Source organism: Corvus moneduloides, chromosome 1, assembly GCF_009650955.1.
Source record: "Corvus moneduloides isolate bCorMon1 chromosome 1, bCorMon1.pri, whole genome shotgun sequence".
In the NCBI taxonomy this organism is placed as follows: Eukaryota; Metazoa; Chordata; class Aves; order Passeriformes; family Corvidae; genus Corvus; species Corvus moneduloides.
In genome coordinates this window covers 162,004,342-162,020,464 of record NC_045476.1, presented here as the reverse complement: position 1 = coordinate 162,020,464, position 16,123 = coordinate 162,004,342, and the positions used below count along the sequence as shown (strand labels likewise).

Sequence of the window (16,123 nt, the reverse complement as noted above, 5' to 3'; positions counted from 1 at the left end):
AGGCACATGATGTTCTGTCAGTGAAGGGCCTCATCTGCTCCAAGGTCCTTCACTGTGCTCCGTCTGCTGCCTACATCCAGAGGAGCTGGCAGAGCAGCCTTGTGCTGGGAAATATTCCCTCTGATCATGTTACCCGTGATCCTTGGCTCTGCTTGTTCATGTGTGCAGGGAGGGGATTGTCCCAGGAGGCATCACCAAAAACACAGGAGTTGGAAGCAGCCCTGGAATGGGGTGTGAGAGATAAAGAGTTAATGTTGCGAGTTCTCCCACTCTGTCCTGCAGCTCAATGAAGTCTTGAAGGGCTTCAGGAATCTACTTGTTTAACCACTTATTTATCAAAAATGCAGATACATCTGTATATTAAAATTGTACTAATTGTCTTCTGTAATTGGCCGTACCATGGCAATTGATTCCTTACCAGGGCTTAGCCCCAAAACACTGCTGTGCTTCCAGGCCTCCAAGCAGCACAGTTACCAGCAGGTTCCAGACTGATGGTGGGGATCCCATGATCTGATCCTAGACTGCCAGTGGAGATGGGATGCAAATGTTCAGTGTAAGGATACATTCTGTTGATGGTTTTGTGTGATTCTCCTCCTCATTTTGATATCCTGTTAGCTCTAAGCAAGTCTGCTGTTGAAACTTACCTAGGTTGTGTTGAACAATCTTCTTTATACCTGTTGTTTCTCTCAGAGGTGTTATCTGCCAGTTTTCATGGGCACTGAATGTCCTTACTTATTGCCTTTATAAAAGAGCATGAAAAAATGCCAGAAAAAATACTGCACGTCTGACAAGAATTCAAGTAAGGTGTGCTCTGCACGTTGCGAGGGGCCTGCTGGTCGCCTTGTGTCCCTTGCCACTGTGCCATCAGTACAAAAGTGTCTTAAGTGAGAGCCTAAGCCAGAAAATGTTGATTTTGTTTATTGCAAATGTAGTGAGACAGTCTGAATTTGTAGATGAAGTCAATCCTCAGAGATGGTGCCTTCACTTTTAAGCCAAGTTGGGAATCCAGATATGTAATAATATTCTTACCTGTAAATTCTACAAATTCAAGATGATAAGGTAATTTTTTAATCTTTAAGTTTTTTTGTGGGGCGGAATACTTTCTGTCTTGAAACCACCATATAGCTGCTGAGACATCAGCTGCAGATCTCTTCTGGCAAGTGCTGAGCCTTAGACTCTGTTCTTATATTTGAGTCAGAGGGAAAAAAAAAGGAATTGTAGCAGGTTAACACTGTTAATTCAAAGTGCCAATTCATCTAGCCATAGGTTCAAGGTAATTTTCCTTTGTGTCATTAATGTAGATCATTAAATGAAATTATTTGGTTTTGTCAAGAAGGCATCAATTCAAAGCAGAGCCTGCAGTGTGTTCCCTTGTTTGAGATTTCTCACTGTTTTGTATATAAAGTTAAGATGCATTTTTTTCCGACTTGATTTCGCTGAGTGTTTGAAGACAGAGCAATCTTGGTTGTGCTGAGGGTTCTCAGGAGGTCCTCAGCTGGGTGGGTAGAACTTTGAGGTTTAATGAAATCAGATACAATTTTTAGAATTTCCATTCCAGTTCCCAAGGTTGCCCCTGTTTTTGCTACAGTAAATCGCAACACATCAGGTTTGGATCAGTAATCCTGATTATTGTATATTTACAAATTATACAAGGGAAAGAGTAAACAGAATTGTTTCTTCAGTTGTGCTCTAACAGACCTGTTTGTTACATGATAAGAAGTTATGTAGCACTTTCTGAAACCCTTCTTGGTTTTATATAGCCAGATTTTTAAATTAAGTGTTCACATTTGCTACATTCAGAATGACAATCAGCCACCTACTGATAGGCAGCAGTTTATAGTCTTCTCTTTCTCAGTATTTTGGTGTTCAAAATGTCATAGAGCTTTGAAGGGTGGAGAAAAACCTCTTTTGTTTGGGTGCTTGAAGAGCAAGATGTTTGGAGGAAGACTTAAGATATGACCTGTTTGAAGTGATCTGCTGTTTCTACATGGAGAAAATAATTAGTATTAAATTCACTGTTTTGTTAATGAAAAATATTAATACTAAAAGTCAGTCAAAATGGGAACCAGGCAAATTCAACTAAATAAAGCAAATAGAGCTCTCATTTGGTGCAATTAAACTGACAAATCATTAGGAAAATCTGTCAAGCAATGGATTTATATCAATGTTCTCAGGACTGGATGTCATTCTAAAATATATTCCTTATTTATACATTATTGAGCTCAATATAGATTTTACTGAGTGGTAACTCATGACGCGTGGGAGGTTACACCCAATAGTTAAATTATCTTGGTAATCAGAGGTATTTAACTTCTGCTAATGGTGTAACACTGCAGCGAGTTCATGAAAGAGCAGCAAAAAGTAGCTTGCAGATTGAGAGAATTGATTTTTGAGATCAAAATGTTAAATATGTATGGTTTGTCGTATGAAGATGTGAGAACATAAATCTGCAAATATTTATAGATGTGCTGGGAATATTTAGCATAAGTGAAAAGGTTTACAACTGGGAGAAGTCAGATGAGGACGCTTCTTGGAATATGTGAAAAGACCTTTTGCCAGTAAGGTGGATAAACTGACTTAATCATCTGAAGTTAATCTTGAGAACTTCATTTTTAGATCATTTATTAAACATTACATTAAAGAAGACCCTATTGAAGACACAACAGCACCAACAGAGGTACTGTAGGTTGTTGTTCTGCTGTGTTGCTCTTTGTGTTGGTCAGTGGATTTTGGAGGACAGGGTTGTCATGTGTCACACCACTGTCATCAGAGCCAAAGCTTCTCTTCCCTGTCTGTGTCCAATTCTGAGTAATGATGGCTGTTCAAAGAAAACAGATGAGAAGCAAAAACAACCCCAAACCCACCAAAAACCCCCGTGGATATGAAAATACTCCATGATTTCAGTTGATGGGAAAGTGAGATGAGTCAGGATGCAGAAAACTTACCAACCCCCCTGAGAGTTTCTTGTTTAAAGTGACTTTAAAACTAAGCTAGAGACTGAACTGCAGAGAGATTTTTCACTGAAGTGAGCCATCATTGCAGCTGCATTTGGGGTTTAATTCTGCGTTCAGTGTTACTGAAGAATATCCTCTGCTGTCATTTCAAGTAATCACAATCCTCCTGAAAGAGATTTCTAGATCACAGTGTCATTGTCATTTGCCTGAAGTTCCCATGGCCCCAGTTTTGTGCCTGTTTTTGGAACCATAACTGGCATTGTAAGATTTTAAAAATACAGCATGATTCATTTTGCTGCTGACTTTTGCTTGTTCTATATTCTCAGTTCTGCAGTAGATGATAAGAGAAATTCATTTCTATACTAAATCTCTAAGACACTGTTGAATTAACTCAATTTTCAATTAAAAAAAAAGTTCCTTAATTTTTTTTAGTATCAGTATTGACTTAAATTTGCTTGTTATTCTGAGATGTTCAGATGATAAATCAATCTGCTGAAAATATTACCTTGTAATTCTGGTTTTCACCTGTACAACCTTCTGCAGTTTTGTCTCACTTGTAAAAGAAAATCTTGAACATGACATTTATGGAAGATTTTTCAAAAGCAAACATCATGACCATATAAGGAAGATTATCAAAATGGAAAAATGTTTGGGTGCTGTGATTTTCAGTAGGCTTAATTTATTGGACCCAGACTTATTTCCTTTCCATTAGATGGGAAGAAGAGTCAAACCCTTTCAAGAACGTTTGTTCTGCATCCTGGTGTCTGTACATGGTCCAGCACAGCTGATGATGGTTTCACGTTGTGTGTTTGATACTAAACCACAAACCCACCCCACCCAAACACAAACTGACTTTTCTGGATGTGTTCAATCCAAACCCTCAAAAGGAGCTGGTAACAGTGAAATAACCCCTAAGAAAAGACTGGGGAGCCACTGGTGACCCTTCACAATGTGCGAAATGTGGGAGATGGTGTTCTCTGCCTTCCCTGGGATGAATGGTAACTAACACCTACTTGACTAAACTTAGAGGAGTCAAAATCTACCCTCCTCAAATAAATATTTAGTGTAAACTGTGGCATGGTGGTGGATAGTTTGGGAAAGGGAGAAGAAATTGTGTACATGTGGGCAAGTCTTTCCCAGTTCGATAAATCTCTGGCTTATGACTGGTGTTTCTCTCTCAAACATGTATAGGCCATTATGGTATATAATTTAATCAACTTCAGATCCATTTATTATTTTGAGTGGTTTAATTTTTTTTTTTTTTAAGCTGGCAGACTTTAAAAAAAGTGATTTACATAGTGCTGAGGTCACCACTAGTAGCCTAAGATTTGGTGAATTGCCTTAAAATCCTTAAAACAATTTGATGTTTCAAATTTTCTGGTAAAGAGCTTGGTTTAAGCAACACATTTCTGACTGCACTTAAAATAGGGGTTCAGCAAAATCTCACTGGAGTTCCTTTATCACACTTACATGAACATGATTTGCCTCTCAAATCTCCTTTACAGACACGGAAATAGGTTCTTTAATTTCTGTCTTGCAAAGGATGGCCTTATGTATGTTCTTCTGGAGAGAAAATTGATATCAATTATTTGGTTTTCTTATTAATTCTTTGTTTTCCTGGAACCTTCATAACTCAGCATCATGAGTTCTACACAGTCCTACTGATTGCAGCATGTTAAAAAAAAATCCTGCTAGTTCTCAGGTTTTCAGCAAATTCTTCTTTAACAATTTGTGTGTTTCTTTTTCTTTTTTTAATCTTTATTTTGACAATATGTGTGATTTTCCAGAGCTTTTGCTTTCTTGGTTGCCTTACTTAGATGCAGCTTCTGTTTGAAGCTTGCTGTTTAAATTAAAAATTTTTTGTAACCTTTATTTGTGTTTGGTTTTTGTTGCTGTAATAGTCTCTTTGAAACTGTCCTGTATTTACTCTGAAGATCTAGTGCTATCTTTTTCTACAGTCTTAATGTTACTTCCATTTTTTTCACACTAATATCTGATTCTTCTAAGTTTTCAAGGTACTGTAATAATTCTGGAACTTCGAGTTTTATATTTTTTTAACTTAAAGATTTCCCTGGAGAATTAACTTAAAATTGACAGGGAAAGAATGATTTCTCCTACATGTCTATTTTTTGTACTGTTGGAAGAGAAGGAAATAAATGTCATGATGATAAATAATTTTCAAGAATTCATATTTGGGAATTTTTTAATATTAGTGATCTTGTTTAGTCCTGAAGGGCAGCTGCTTGTGTAGCTCCTTTGTGGCAGGAATTGTTTTATTTGCAAAACTTTGGCTCTGCTGCCAGAAGATATTACAGGAGGCTTGCATGTTTTTTGTCTGGGTTTACTGTGGCAGAAATAAAAAATTCCTTCCATATTAAGTTTTTTAAACTTCATTTACACTGGAAGTTTCTCTTCCAGATCATCACGTTGTATCTACTGGAGATGCAGAGGTTGTCTGAGACTTCACAGGTCTCTCCCACTCTCCCGGTGATGAGAGAGAAGCTGATAAAAGCTTTACCCCCTTTTCTTTTCCATTCCTTTCTGGTAACTGACTCAAGTCCTGCCCTTCCAGTTATTTCTTTCTTGTGAGTTCTAAGGAAGGAAGTTTCTAACAAGAGCCATGGCTCCTTATTTGTTCTAAATTTTTGAGCTTTGACATGTTTGCTTCAGGCAGTCAGCTGCCTTCCTGCATCCCCCTCTATATTCAGTAGTCATTGGGGTTTTACACAGAGAGAGAAATCTCTTAAAATATGTATATAAAAGCCTCCACCCCCACTTTTGCTTTTTATTCTTTCTAAGAGACATGGTGCTGACCCCAGCAGTGCTTTCTTGTCTCGCAGTGCCTGGCTGCAGGTGACATTATTGTCACTTTATGACCTAAACCTTGACCTCCTGGGCTTGTCCTGGGAGTGTTCCCAAATCAGGGGTTGGCAAAACATTTCCTCTTGTGTGTGCTCTGGAAGGGACGTCTCTGATTTGCAGAAGAGAGTTGTATTATGGACCAGAGAATCTATTCCCAAAGCGGAACAGTTCTTAAACTCCTGCACCTCTGAGTTTAATGAATTTTGGAATGGTGTTTCAGTTCAATTGTAAATTATTGTGCAATAAATGGAAATATTTAAATAAGTATTCTTGGTTGCCCAAGACACTCAACTGTAGCTTGAACTTGTACATTGAAGGATGGCTCTGACAACTCTCACCTCACCAATATTCTTCTTTCTTCCCTTTTTGGAATATTTCTGGGTTGTTCAGTAGCTTCTTGGGAAGTTTTGAATTTCAGATAGATTGGTAAAGTGTTTTTGCAACTGTCTGATTGTATTTGGTATTTTGGTACCTCGTTCCAATAAATTTTCATGTGTATTCTATTTTTATCACCAATGCTGCTATTTCTGCTTAGTCTCACAAGGAAGAAAAGGTTGTAAATTAGAATAAAATGTTCCAAAATATTAATTTGAATAAAACATTAATTGAAAAAAATAACATGTAATTGTATTAAATAGTAACTAAATTAGTAAATTGTTAATTTTAATAATATTAACTTAATAAGACTGGTGAACATTATAAAATAATATTATTTTTACTTAAAAAGTTTATTAGAATGAACTTTTGCAGTAAGTTCTATTCTGTAGCTTTGTCTGCATTATTTTTTGGGGTTACCAGTAATGTAGTTGGTGTATTTCTATCAAATGCCTCTGGGAAAATTTGTATTTGAAGGATAGTAGCTGAGAAATACTAAGTTTTTTTGTGAGAAGCACCTGTGTTTGCCTGTCTTACAGAGGGGAGAGAGTTCTCCCTCCCAGAGAAGTTCTTCTCAAGGTTAAGTGCTCTAATTCACAGCTTGTTTTGGTCTGTAGACAAGCCATGGAAAAGGAATTGCTCCTTGACAATAAATCCAAACCAATTAAAATTTTTGCTTGTGAATTTGTTTCTTAAAGGGGTAATGTCAAGGTAATTTTAAATAATACAACTCTTTTTTTTATGTAAAGGCTCAAAGAACTGAAAAATTCTGTGGCTTTTTCCACAGAAGTGGATGTGAAAGCTGTGAAGTGAGAATATAGATAGGTGATCAAATGTTGTGGATCTTGATACTGTGCAGGTCAGAATTGTCATGGAACTTCTCCTTAAGATGTACCCTTCTGCTTAGTTTTAGTTAAAAAAAGCCAAAAACAACCAGCTATTAAAAAAGGTGGTTTTAGTAACGGATAAGGATATTCTTACAATTGGAGTAGGAAATAAAACCTGTATGTGAATGTGTGTATTTTTTGCATATATATTTATATCCATGTATAAATATTAATTTTGATAGACATACAATAATATCATCATTGAAATTGTGCTTTTTCCCCTCTATCTAAACAGCACCCGGCAGTGTCACCTCCTTCTTGATGTCTTCAATTCCACAGAGCATGAGTTGACCATCAGTGCCAGGAACAATGAAGATTTAATTCTGCATGCTGGGGAGTGTCAGCGGTGAGTGCTGTCACTGTTAAAAGGGCCTGGATTTAACCCTGTTATTTGTATATAGGCAACTGGTGACATTTGGGGGCCTGGTGTTCTTTTTAAACATTGTACACATATCAAAGAATATAAAAGTTTTGCTTTCTTTAAGACGCATCACTAAGTTTTAGCAATATCTCAAGTAAATTTATTTTGGCTCTGCATGTAGTAGTCCTGAAAATAATGAAATACAAAGCAGTTGGTACTGAGGTGTACAGCTCATTTAACTTTTGTACAGTGTTTGAATGTAATTTCCATGTGCTCTGAATGCAATCCTGGTGTTAAAATCTGATCTCAGTAGTTCGTTATCCTTTCCCAGTTCTAAATTTTCTTTACATGGTTCCTCAGCCATTTCCTCACTTTTCCTACAAAGAAAACTACAGGCAAGAAAAATAGAACTGAAGAAGAAGCAATTCCAATCTCTATGGGAAAATATATTTCAGGTCAAGTAGGCTGTTGGGAGTATTGATTCTTACAACCCTACTGGAGTGATGTACAGCTCATTATTAACCATTATTTGCCGTTACATACCTGCCTCGGGTTCCTGCTGCTGGCTGTAGCCTGGGGTTGCTTGGTTTATCTTCTTCAGATGATCATTGCATCTGGACTCCATCCTAGAAAAGGTGATAATGTGAAAAAGGGAATCTTGCTTTTGAGTCAGGGGCTCCCTGCACCCCTCTCTTCTTTGGGAGAGTTGTGCTGCTCTCTTTAAGTCCTGCAAGTGAGAAACTTGCTTAAAGAGAGATGTTTTCATGTCTGCAAACCCCTGGATGAATATTAAGTTCAAAGTCAAACCACGTTAATTGCAAGGAATGCAGCTGTCAAAAAGAATTACAGAATAGGTAAAACAGCAGTAAATTTGGAATGCTTTTTGCCTTGGTGACTCCCAAAGCACAACCAAGTGGAAATACGTTGACTCAAACTCAGGTTGAATATTACTTTACCAAGCAATGGACAAAACCATCAGTAACATACAGTGCTTGTTCCTTTTTTTTGGAAAAAAATGGCTTTTTCTCTTTTTTAAAAAGCAGTCTAAATAGTCACCAAAATGTTCTTTTTCTTATTCATATTGTTTTATAATTTTACTTTTACGCCTCTTGTTTTTTTGAATTGTTTTGTACTTTTCAAATCTCTTGAAAGTTTTCATTCCCAGTTTTTGGGACAATATATAACAGATAAAAATTAAGCTACAAATAAGGTTATAAAATTTCTTTGCATCCCTTTGATTGAATTTTATTTTTCTATGGATTTAATATTTTAAATTTAAATATTCTTAAATCATTACATTGTAATGGATATAAACCCTTTCAATCAGTCTTTTGAAACAGTTATTTTTCAAGGGAGATTGTATATGTGTTGGAGGTATTGAAACTTTTTAAGAATAGTGATTTTTATATTTATTGCAAAATGTCTTTTTCTTGGTGGTTAGAAATTGCACTGAGTTTTCTATCAGTTCTAAACTCGTTTATTATCTTATTTCTTGAATGAAGTGCTTTTAGTTGTAAAACTGTGTATATGGCTCCTACGTTGCTCTGAGTTTTAATTTTTATTCTGATGGATCTGCTACAGAAAAGCAGGTGAAACATACACTGGGCTTTAAAATCACCTTCCTGCTCCTAGAAAAGGGCTTTTGTTGCTCTCGGGCGGGGGGGGGGAGGGGAAGAAAAAAAAAAAGAAGGAGAAATCTTTTCCCTCTTTAAGCAGTGGTTCCAGATCTTTGCTTTTTAACACAGGGCAGCTATGCTCTGGATTCTACTTTTGAGCCAAGGTTTTCAACCCAAACATACAAAGCTTTTCAACATATCCCTCTTTTAGATTTCTCCTTTTATGATATTTTTTTCTTTGGACATTGATTGTTATTAAAATCTGATTAATATTTAAAGAGAGGCTTTTCAAGCAAGTTCAGGATTTCTTTCCCCTTCCCTGCACGTTTTTGATACTGCCCTCATTCTTAATGTTTGCCTGATTCTGCCTTTATTTAAATTATGACTTTTTGCCAGCTTTGCTCACTTTCTCTTCCTTTTGTAATTTGGTCTCTCTCCATTCATCACCATCACTTTGAAATCTCCCATCCTGACAGAGTGGAGGCAGCAGGAAATTGTTTTCTTGGTTTCTATTGTTATTTCTGGGGACTGTAAGTGTTTTCATATTCTCTGCCTCCAGACCTACAAAGAAGGATAATGCTGCATTCTGCTTACTCTGGCCTCTTTGCTTCCCACTTTGGATGTTTAGAAAGTAAAATAACTGATGTGTTGCTTATCTTTTCTATATTACAGAGGGGTTGCTGTAGAATGTAAGTTTTTCCCTCCTGTGCCTGAGAGGGAATTTTCAGGGGATTCTTGCACTGCTCCCATGGAAAATGAGGAATGGTGATGGAAGTTCCTGGGTGCTGCACTTATTAGAACACTCTCTGTAATATGCTTGATTTATAATGAAGGTATAAAATCGACCATGGTGCTGGCAATGGGAAGGGTGGAAGAGATGGAAGCAGAAATGCCAAAAAAAGTCTGGGATTGTCAGCAGATCAGTGCTGGCACTGCCAAATCTTTCAGAGTCCGTGCAGGGAAAACCCTGGGATCCATTTTGTAATTATTTGGTGCATTCCAACCGTGTCGCCTTCTCTGGCTTATTTGTATTCATGTAAAATGGATCAAATATGTAGAGTACTACACAATATTTTTGTTTTAAGGTCTGAAAGGCAGTTTGCTTCAATTAACTTAGAGATAGGGCAATAATAGCTGCTACAATAACACTGCATATGGTAGGAAAACCGGTATTATACTATTTAGGAAAAGTGACATCCTTTAGGCCATTAAAAGACTATCTGGAAAATAGATGCCTTGTTCTACAGTAAGATTATTCTGCTGACTAGTGAAAATTATCGTTTTAGCTTTCAGAAAAGCTTAAACTTACAATTTGCTGTACTTTTTAAGCCAATAATTGAGATTATTTACTGTGCGCATTGTAACTGTTCTTGGAGATGTATATAAGCAATGTTTCTGAGAAGTGACACTTTTTTCCCTCTATTTTAGGATAGAGAAACATTTTGCTCCCTGTCATTTTATAGTCAGAAATGATCATTTGGGCTCAGTGATTATTTTGTTCACTCATCTTTCTGTCTTTCATCATTGCTTGTTTTGCAGACAAACAAATGAAAGGATCAGCCTTTTTTTTCCCCTATATCCCAAGATGTTAATTAGAGACTTCATATTCCCATCTCTGGTTTCCACATGACTTGCAATGTTCCTTTGTATCCCACTGTGGGACAATTAGTGACATGTTTTACTTTGGGGTCTTTTGTTCCCATGACTCCTTTGGAATAGAGAAGGAAAAGACAGGAGATTTGTCCTCCCTCTCCTGTGAGGTTGGTTGACAAAAAGAGAGGACTGAGAGTTTTGGAGGGTCATTTGTTGAATTCCTGAAAATAATTTCAGGACTCATTGCAAAGCTAGATTCCAAATAAAATTAATTTTTGCTGCTTTACATCTGCAAGAGTTTTTATGAACTTTAATATCCACAGGGAAATGCACTGAAGTACTGGTGTCCTCATGAAAAGATGTCAGCCAAGTTGCTCTACAGAAGTTCTGGCTGCACTCAGTGATGCTGGGATGTTGGCAATGTCTTCAGTTAATTTAAAATACGTTGTTATATCACACTGTGGTATCAACATGTTTTGTTCATCTCTCCCATTGAACATAAGACATGTGATGATGAGGGAAGCAAATTCTCTCATGTCTGCTTCTGGAAAGTTCAGCCTTCAGAGATTTTTCTGGACTAGCTGAGTCTCCAGTTTCTTGAAGAAGAAAAAAGCTGTTTCTTGAAGCAGTCAGCTGCACTGTTAAAGGAGTTTTGCAGTGAGGAAAGTGGAAGTGTGTTGAATGTAATCAGTGGGAAATCTGAGCTTGTTTATCCCAGCAACAAGGTAATCAACAGGTTGTTCTGACATGGAAAAATATAGCAGACAGCTCTTGGAGGGGAATTGTATTAATGTCTGTGAACAAAAAGTGTTGCCACTAGCAGTGATCTGAATTTATTGAAAAACCGTAGGTACGGTAATTATTGTGTTTCTTACTTGATAATCAAACCACTAAAATTAAATTTCATGACAGCCCTCATTTATGTGTAAATCACTTCATAATTTATGGTAATAGATGTTATCTCATTATGTGCCCCAGGATATCTCATTTTGTACAACACACCCTGCCTTGCCTTTCCATTCCCATTCTGTGCACGGCGTGTCTGGCACTCGGGAGCGGGGGAAGATTGATCGTGGAGATGGTCTGAGTAGATCAATCCTCTCGTCCGTCCTTGTGGGACAGCACAGCTGAGCTGCTGAAGCCTTCCACGTGTATGACACTCCACTGTTGGGGTCTCTACATTTACACATTGGACTTTTCAGGCTGTTCTGGCCTTGGCGTGAGCACCATGGGGATTAAAGCTTGGATTGCCCAGAATAGGACTGGTGTGTGAAGTGAAGAAATGAAGAGCAAACAGGACATGGTAAACAAGGAAATAGTGTTGTTGGTAATTCAAATGGGAGAGACTTTTATGCAAAATTTACATGTTCTGACAAGTGCTGGTGACCCAGGGGATGCTGATGTGAAAGCTGATGGTGGAATTTTGGCCTTTTCATTTCTTTAATTGGGAGTTGCCTAATTAAAAATATGCAGAAGAAATACTGCAGTAGCAAAGTCAACATTCAAGTTCAGGCTTCCTTTTTGGGTCAGCAGTTTTACCCTGCCTTTTAGCAGGGTTACAGGGTTAAATGAGCAAGTTTGCTTACACATATCCTCTACAGTAAGTTTTGTTGCTTTTTTTTATAGTCAGCAGAATTATAGGTATTTTGCTCAGTTTTGCTAAGTGAACTTTTGTGTGTATTGACTTCACCTGGTTTGATTTTTTTCTGTTACATTATAATGAGACAAGACTAATTGAAGAAACAAATTATTATTTTCACTTTTATACCTCTCATCATGTAGTGTGGTGCTTCTTTCATCCATGGAAACTAAAGAATTTTTAAAAGTCCTTTGTGTGCATACTAATTATGGGGGCCATTTCTGCTGCTTAATTATTTGATGTAAATGCGTTGATTAATTGAGCTGTGAAGTCTGTGCAGTGGTGCACTGAAATTTCTGCAGTATTAGTTAACAATGCACATTTTGAAAACACTTTGAAATAGGTCCTGTTTCAAAGGGAACGAGAATTAAAATTCTGTCCCATTTTGAACCAGAATTTCCCCCAATAAATTTATTGTCCATGTGTAAGTAAATGATGATTGTTATTTCTCATAGCTGCCAAGTCAGTGTTTAATTTGTGTGTCTGTTTATGACAGGACATGTTGTCTGTATGGGAGATTAATGATTTTTTCCATACATTGCTGTTCCAGTTTATGTTTTAAAGACAAAGCTGCTATGATTAATGCTTTGCCTGCTGTCAAGAGAAAGTAAAATTTCACAGCAGTTCCCCTTGGTCTTCATGTTAAATCTATGGCCAGCTGGATATTTCTGAGATACCTTCAAGTCAAACTGTATTAACTAAAACATGAAAATCACCCTTTGTTGTCAGGGCAATTTTGTCTCTTATTTGACCTTTTTAAATACACTTCTAGTTTTTTTAAGGCTTGCCTTTTTCTAATAGCCAAATCAATTTTTTAACATAGTGTGCAATTTTGAGTGAATAATTAGTTCTTTTAAACAAGAAGATTGTAAAGGAATTGTTAGTTTGGGTAGGAAAGGGTGATACATCTATCACTGGTCACATCCATAGTATGAACCAGTTGTGATATTCATATTTATTTCAAAGTACTTGGCAAAAATTGGAGATGCTAGAGTAGGATTCTGCAAAAACTATAGAACTGCAAAATAACAACCAATAATAAAAAGAGGAAGAGCAATAGAAGAAGTAATAAAGAGAAATTTCAGTTTTAGACTGTTTTGTCGTTAAACTACTCAAGGAATTCATTTGCATCCCATGAAAAGCAGATGCTCTTTTGAGGTCCCTTACAAGCTTGTCTCTTCCGTGGTCCTGGTTCTTTTGTAAGGCTCAAAGGCCCAGTGGGTGATCACAGGGGTTGGGAATCTTCGGTGTGACTGCACTGCAAAACCCAAATGTAATCTGAGAACAGGAGAGGCAAGTAGAAAGAGGGAATGATAGGAGAGAATGATGATATTCAGTTCTGGTCACACACACAGGACAAAGTGGAGATCAAGTGGCAGAAGATGCAGGTGACCGATGACAATAAAAGACTTTGGTTTGATAAGTGCAATAAAATTTAAAGACATTATTAATGAACTGGATGAGGTGGGGACAGAGAAGGGCTCTCCTGTAAAGGTTAAGGGAAGTGAACATATGAATAAAAAATGAACTTTGAGCTGTCTAGGAACGCGTCTAGGAATGAAGAGATTTCAGGCCTCAGGCATCAGCAGACCATCTTCCTCATGGAGAAGTGGAGGCAAAGACCTTCACAAAGGCTGGGACTGAGGTGTCCTCAGTGGAATCGCCAAAAATCTGCCTGCAGTTGCCACACTTCCCAACAGGAAGACCTTTTCCAGTGTTCTGTCCCTGTAATTGTTGATGAAAACAAATGCCCTTGTCAGTTTTACGGCAATATGTTCCTGTTCCTCTCCCTGTCCTGTCCCCAGTGCAATATCATCTCTTTCTTCTGATTAATTAGGATGTATTTCCATAGGGAACGTGCAGATAATCTGTTTCCTATGATTTGCATTTGAATTTAGCATTTCTGTTTCTGTCAAGAAATGTGTATTTGAGCACAGGTGAGCTTTCCTTCCTGTTGCTGGTACGGAGACCTTCCCTTTTGGTTGGCTTTCTCAGACTTGTCTGAGAAAAGGGGGTTTGTTTCTTCTCTCCCCTTCCCTCCCTTTGCCAAAACTCAATGTACTGATTATCTCAATCCTGGGGTACTGCACTAGATAGGCAACTCTTTTGGTATTACATGACTTTCCATAAGATTTTTTTTCCCCTGCTCCTTCAATTGCCTTTTCCTAAATCAGGGGTGACTAACTCACTGGTTCTAGCCTGCATGGCAATTTTTCTGACCTCTCTGAACAGTGCCTTGGCCTCAGAAGACCCAATTTGCACTATTTATAATATTTTGTGTATGCGGCTGGAGAAATGGGAGCTTTGTGAGCGCAGGCCAAGTTTGTCTCTGACAGGATTTATTAAGTTTAATAGGGTACAACATAAACGTGGCTGGATGGTTTGGCCCTTATACAAAATATCACACATGTAGCACGAGTTTGCTGTCCCAGTTTTAAATGAGCTATAAATCACTCAGAATCCAAGCCAGTCATCTTCATTTTCCCCTTAAATCCTAAATAGATTACAGGTTGTAGGACTTGCAGGGTTCAAAAGCTGTCTCTTGAAAAAAATCAGAGTAATTGGTTTCAGGATTCAGATTTAGAAATTATTTTTTTAAGAGAAAGAACTTATTTTCTTATAGAAGAAACCAGACTTTTTCCTTCCTTAATTTCTTCAATACTTGGAAAAAATAATTTATCTATTGGAATTTTTGGGTGCTAGGCACAGCTGTGGAAGCATTTGACAATGTGCAGGTCTGTTAAAAAATTGACTGAAGTGCTAATCTTTTTAATTGGGTTTTCATTTCTGTGCAAGGTATGTAGAAGAAAAAGTAAGAATGTAAGAAGATATGTGGTTGTTTTTTTTGTTTGATATCAATGGAGCAACAAGCTAAACAGGAAAAAATACCTCTTCCTGAAGGAGGGTAGAGTTGAAATGGCTTTTGCTTTCCCTTAATTCACACATATTCAAACCAATAAATTCAGACTGGTTTTAGAAAATGATGTTTCAACATTGATGGGTGATGGAAAAAAATGGGGGATGAAGGTGAATGTTATCAATCTTTCACCATGTATTAATCTCCCTGCTAGAACGAAATACAGAAATACCAATATTCCCAGGAAGAAAAGATTCTATGGAACTTTTGGGTCTGTCCTTTTTCCAGTAGATTTTCTGAACATTGAAGGAGAAAGGAAAGTCATATTCATCAACATTGTTTTTTCTCCCCACATTTGTCTGTATTTCTGTGAGACAGATACTTAATCAAAATTTCTGTTTTGTCTCAAAGTGGCTCTGTGGTCGGCACACCTGAGATATTCTGTTGGCAGTCTCTCTTCATAAAATCCACGCTAGAAACCTGGGAGTACTGAGTGAAACGATGGCAGACAACCACGAGGCAGAAAGAGGTGCCATCCACAGGAGCTCACACAAGTGGGGGAGTGCAATTGTGCAGCTCCAGCACAGCTGGCACAGCCAAATTCGTCAGACTTGGCCTGCAGTGTCAGTTCAAGGCAGGCTGCAGAGATTGTTATTGCAGAGATTGTTTCAGAATTCTTTCTTGCCCAGTGGGATGCAGCAGTGCCTAAGGCAGGGCAGGCAGAGGGAGCTGCCCGGAGCTCTGTGCCTGGATGGGAGCAGGAATGCAAAGAATAATTTACTTTTCTGGTGCTGTGTTGTAAATGTGGGGCTTTGCGGCCAACTTCCAGGTTTGAGTGGATCCCTCCAGAGGGACTTTCCAGCCTACAGTTCTCTTTGATTTGAAAATCTGCCTACTCATTGGTAAACTTGCTCCTTCTTCCCAAAGCCAGCAGTGTTTTGGGCATGTGTCCATATGAACTGGTTCCTCTGTCGTTTTC

The 16,123-nt window shown here is 37.8% G+C and overlaps 1 protein-coding gene across 10 annotated transcripts in view; it reads left to right on the top strand.

Annotated features, from left to right (window-relative positions):
• TRAPPC9 (trafficking protein particle complex 9) overlaps window positions 1-16,123 on the top strand; it is a 480,517-nt gene that overhangs the window by 158,799 nt on the left and 305,595 nt on the right. For all 10 annotated transcript variants that reach the window (XR_004244481.1, XM_032134195.1, XM_032134121.1 and 7 more), the window contains one exon: window positions 7,314-7,424. Coding sequence is in view for 9 of the 10 variants with exons in the window: in XM_032134195.1 (XP_031990086.1) it covers window positions 7,314-7,424 (111 nt within the window). In the remaining variant the exon portion in view is untranslated. The remainder of the gene's footprint in view (window positions 1-7,313; window positions 7,425-16,123) is intronic.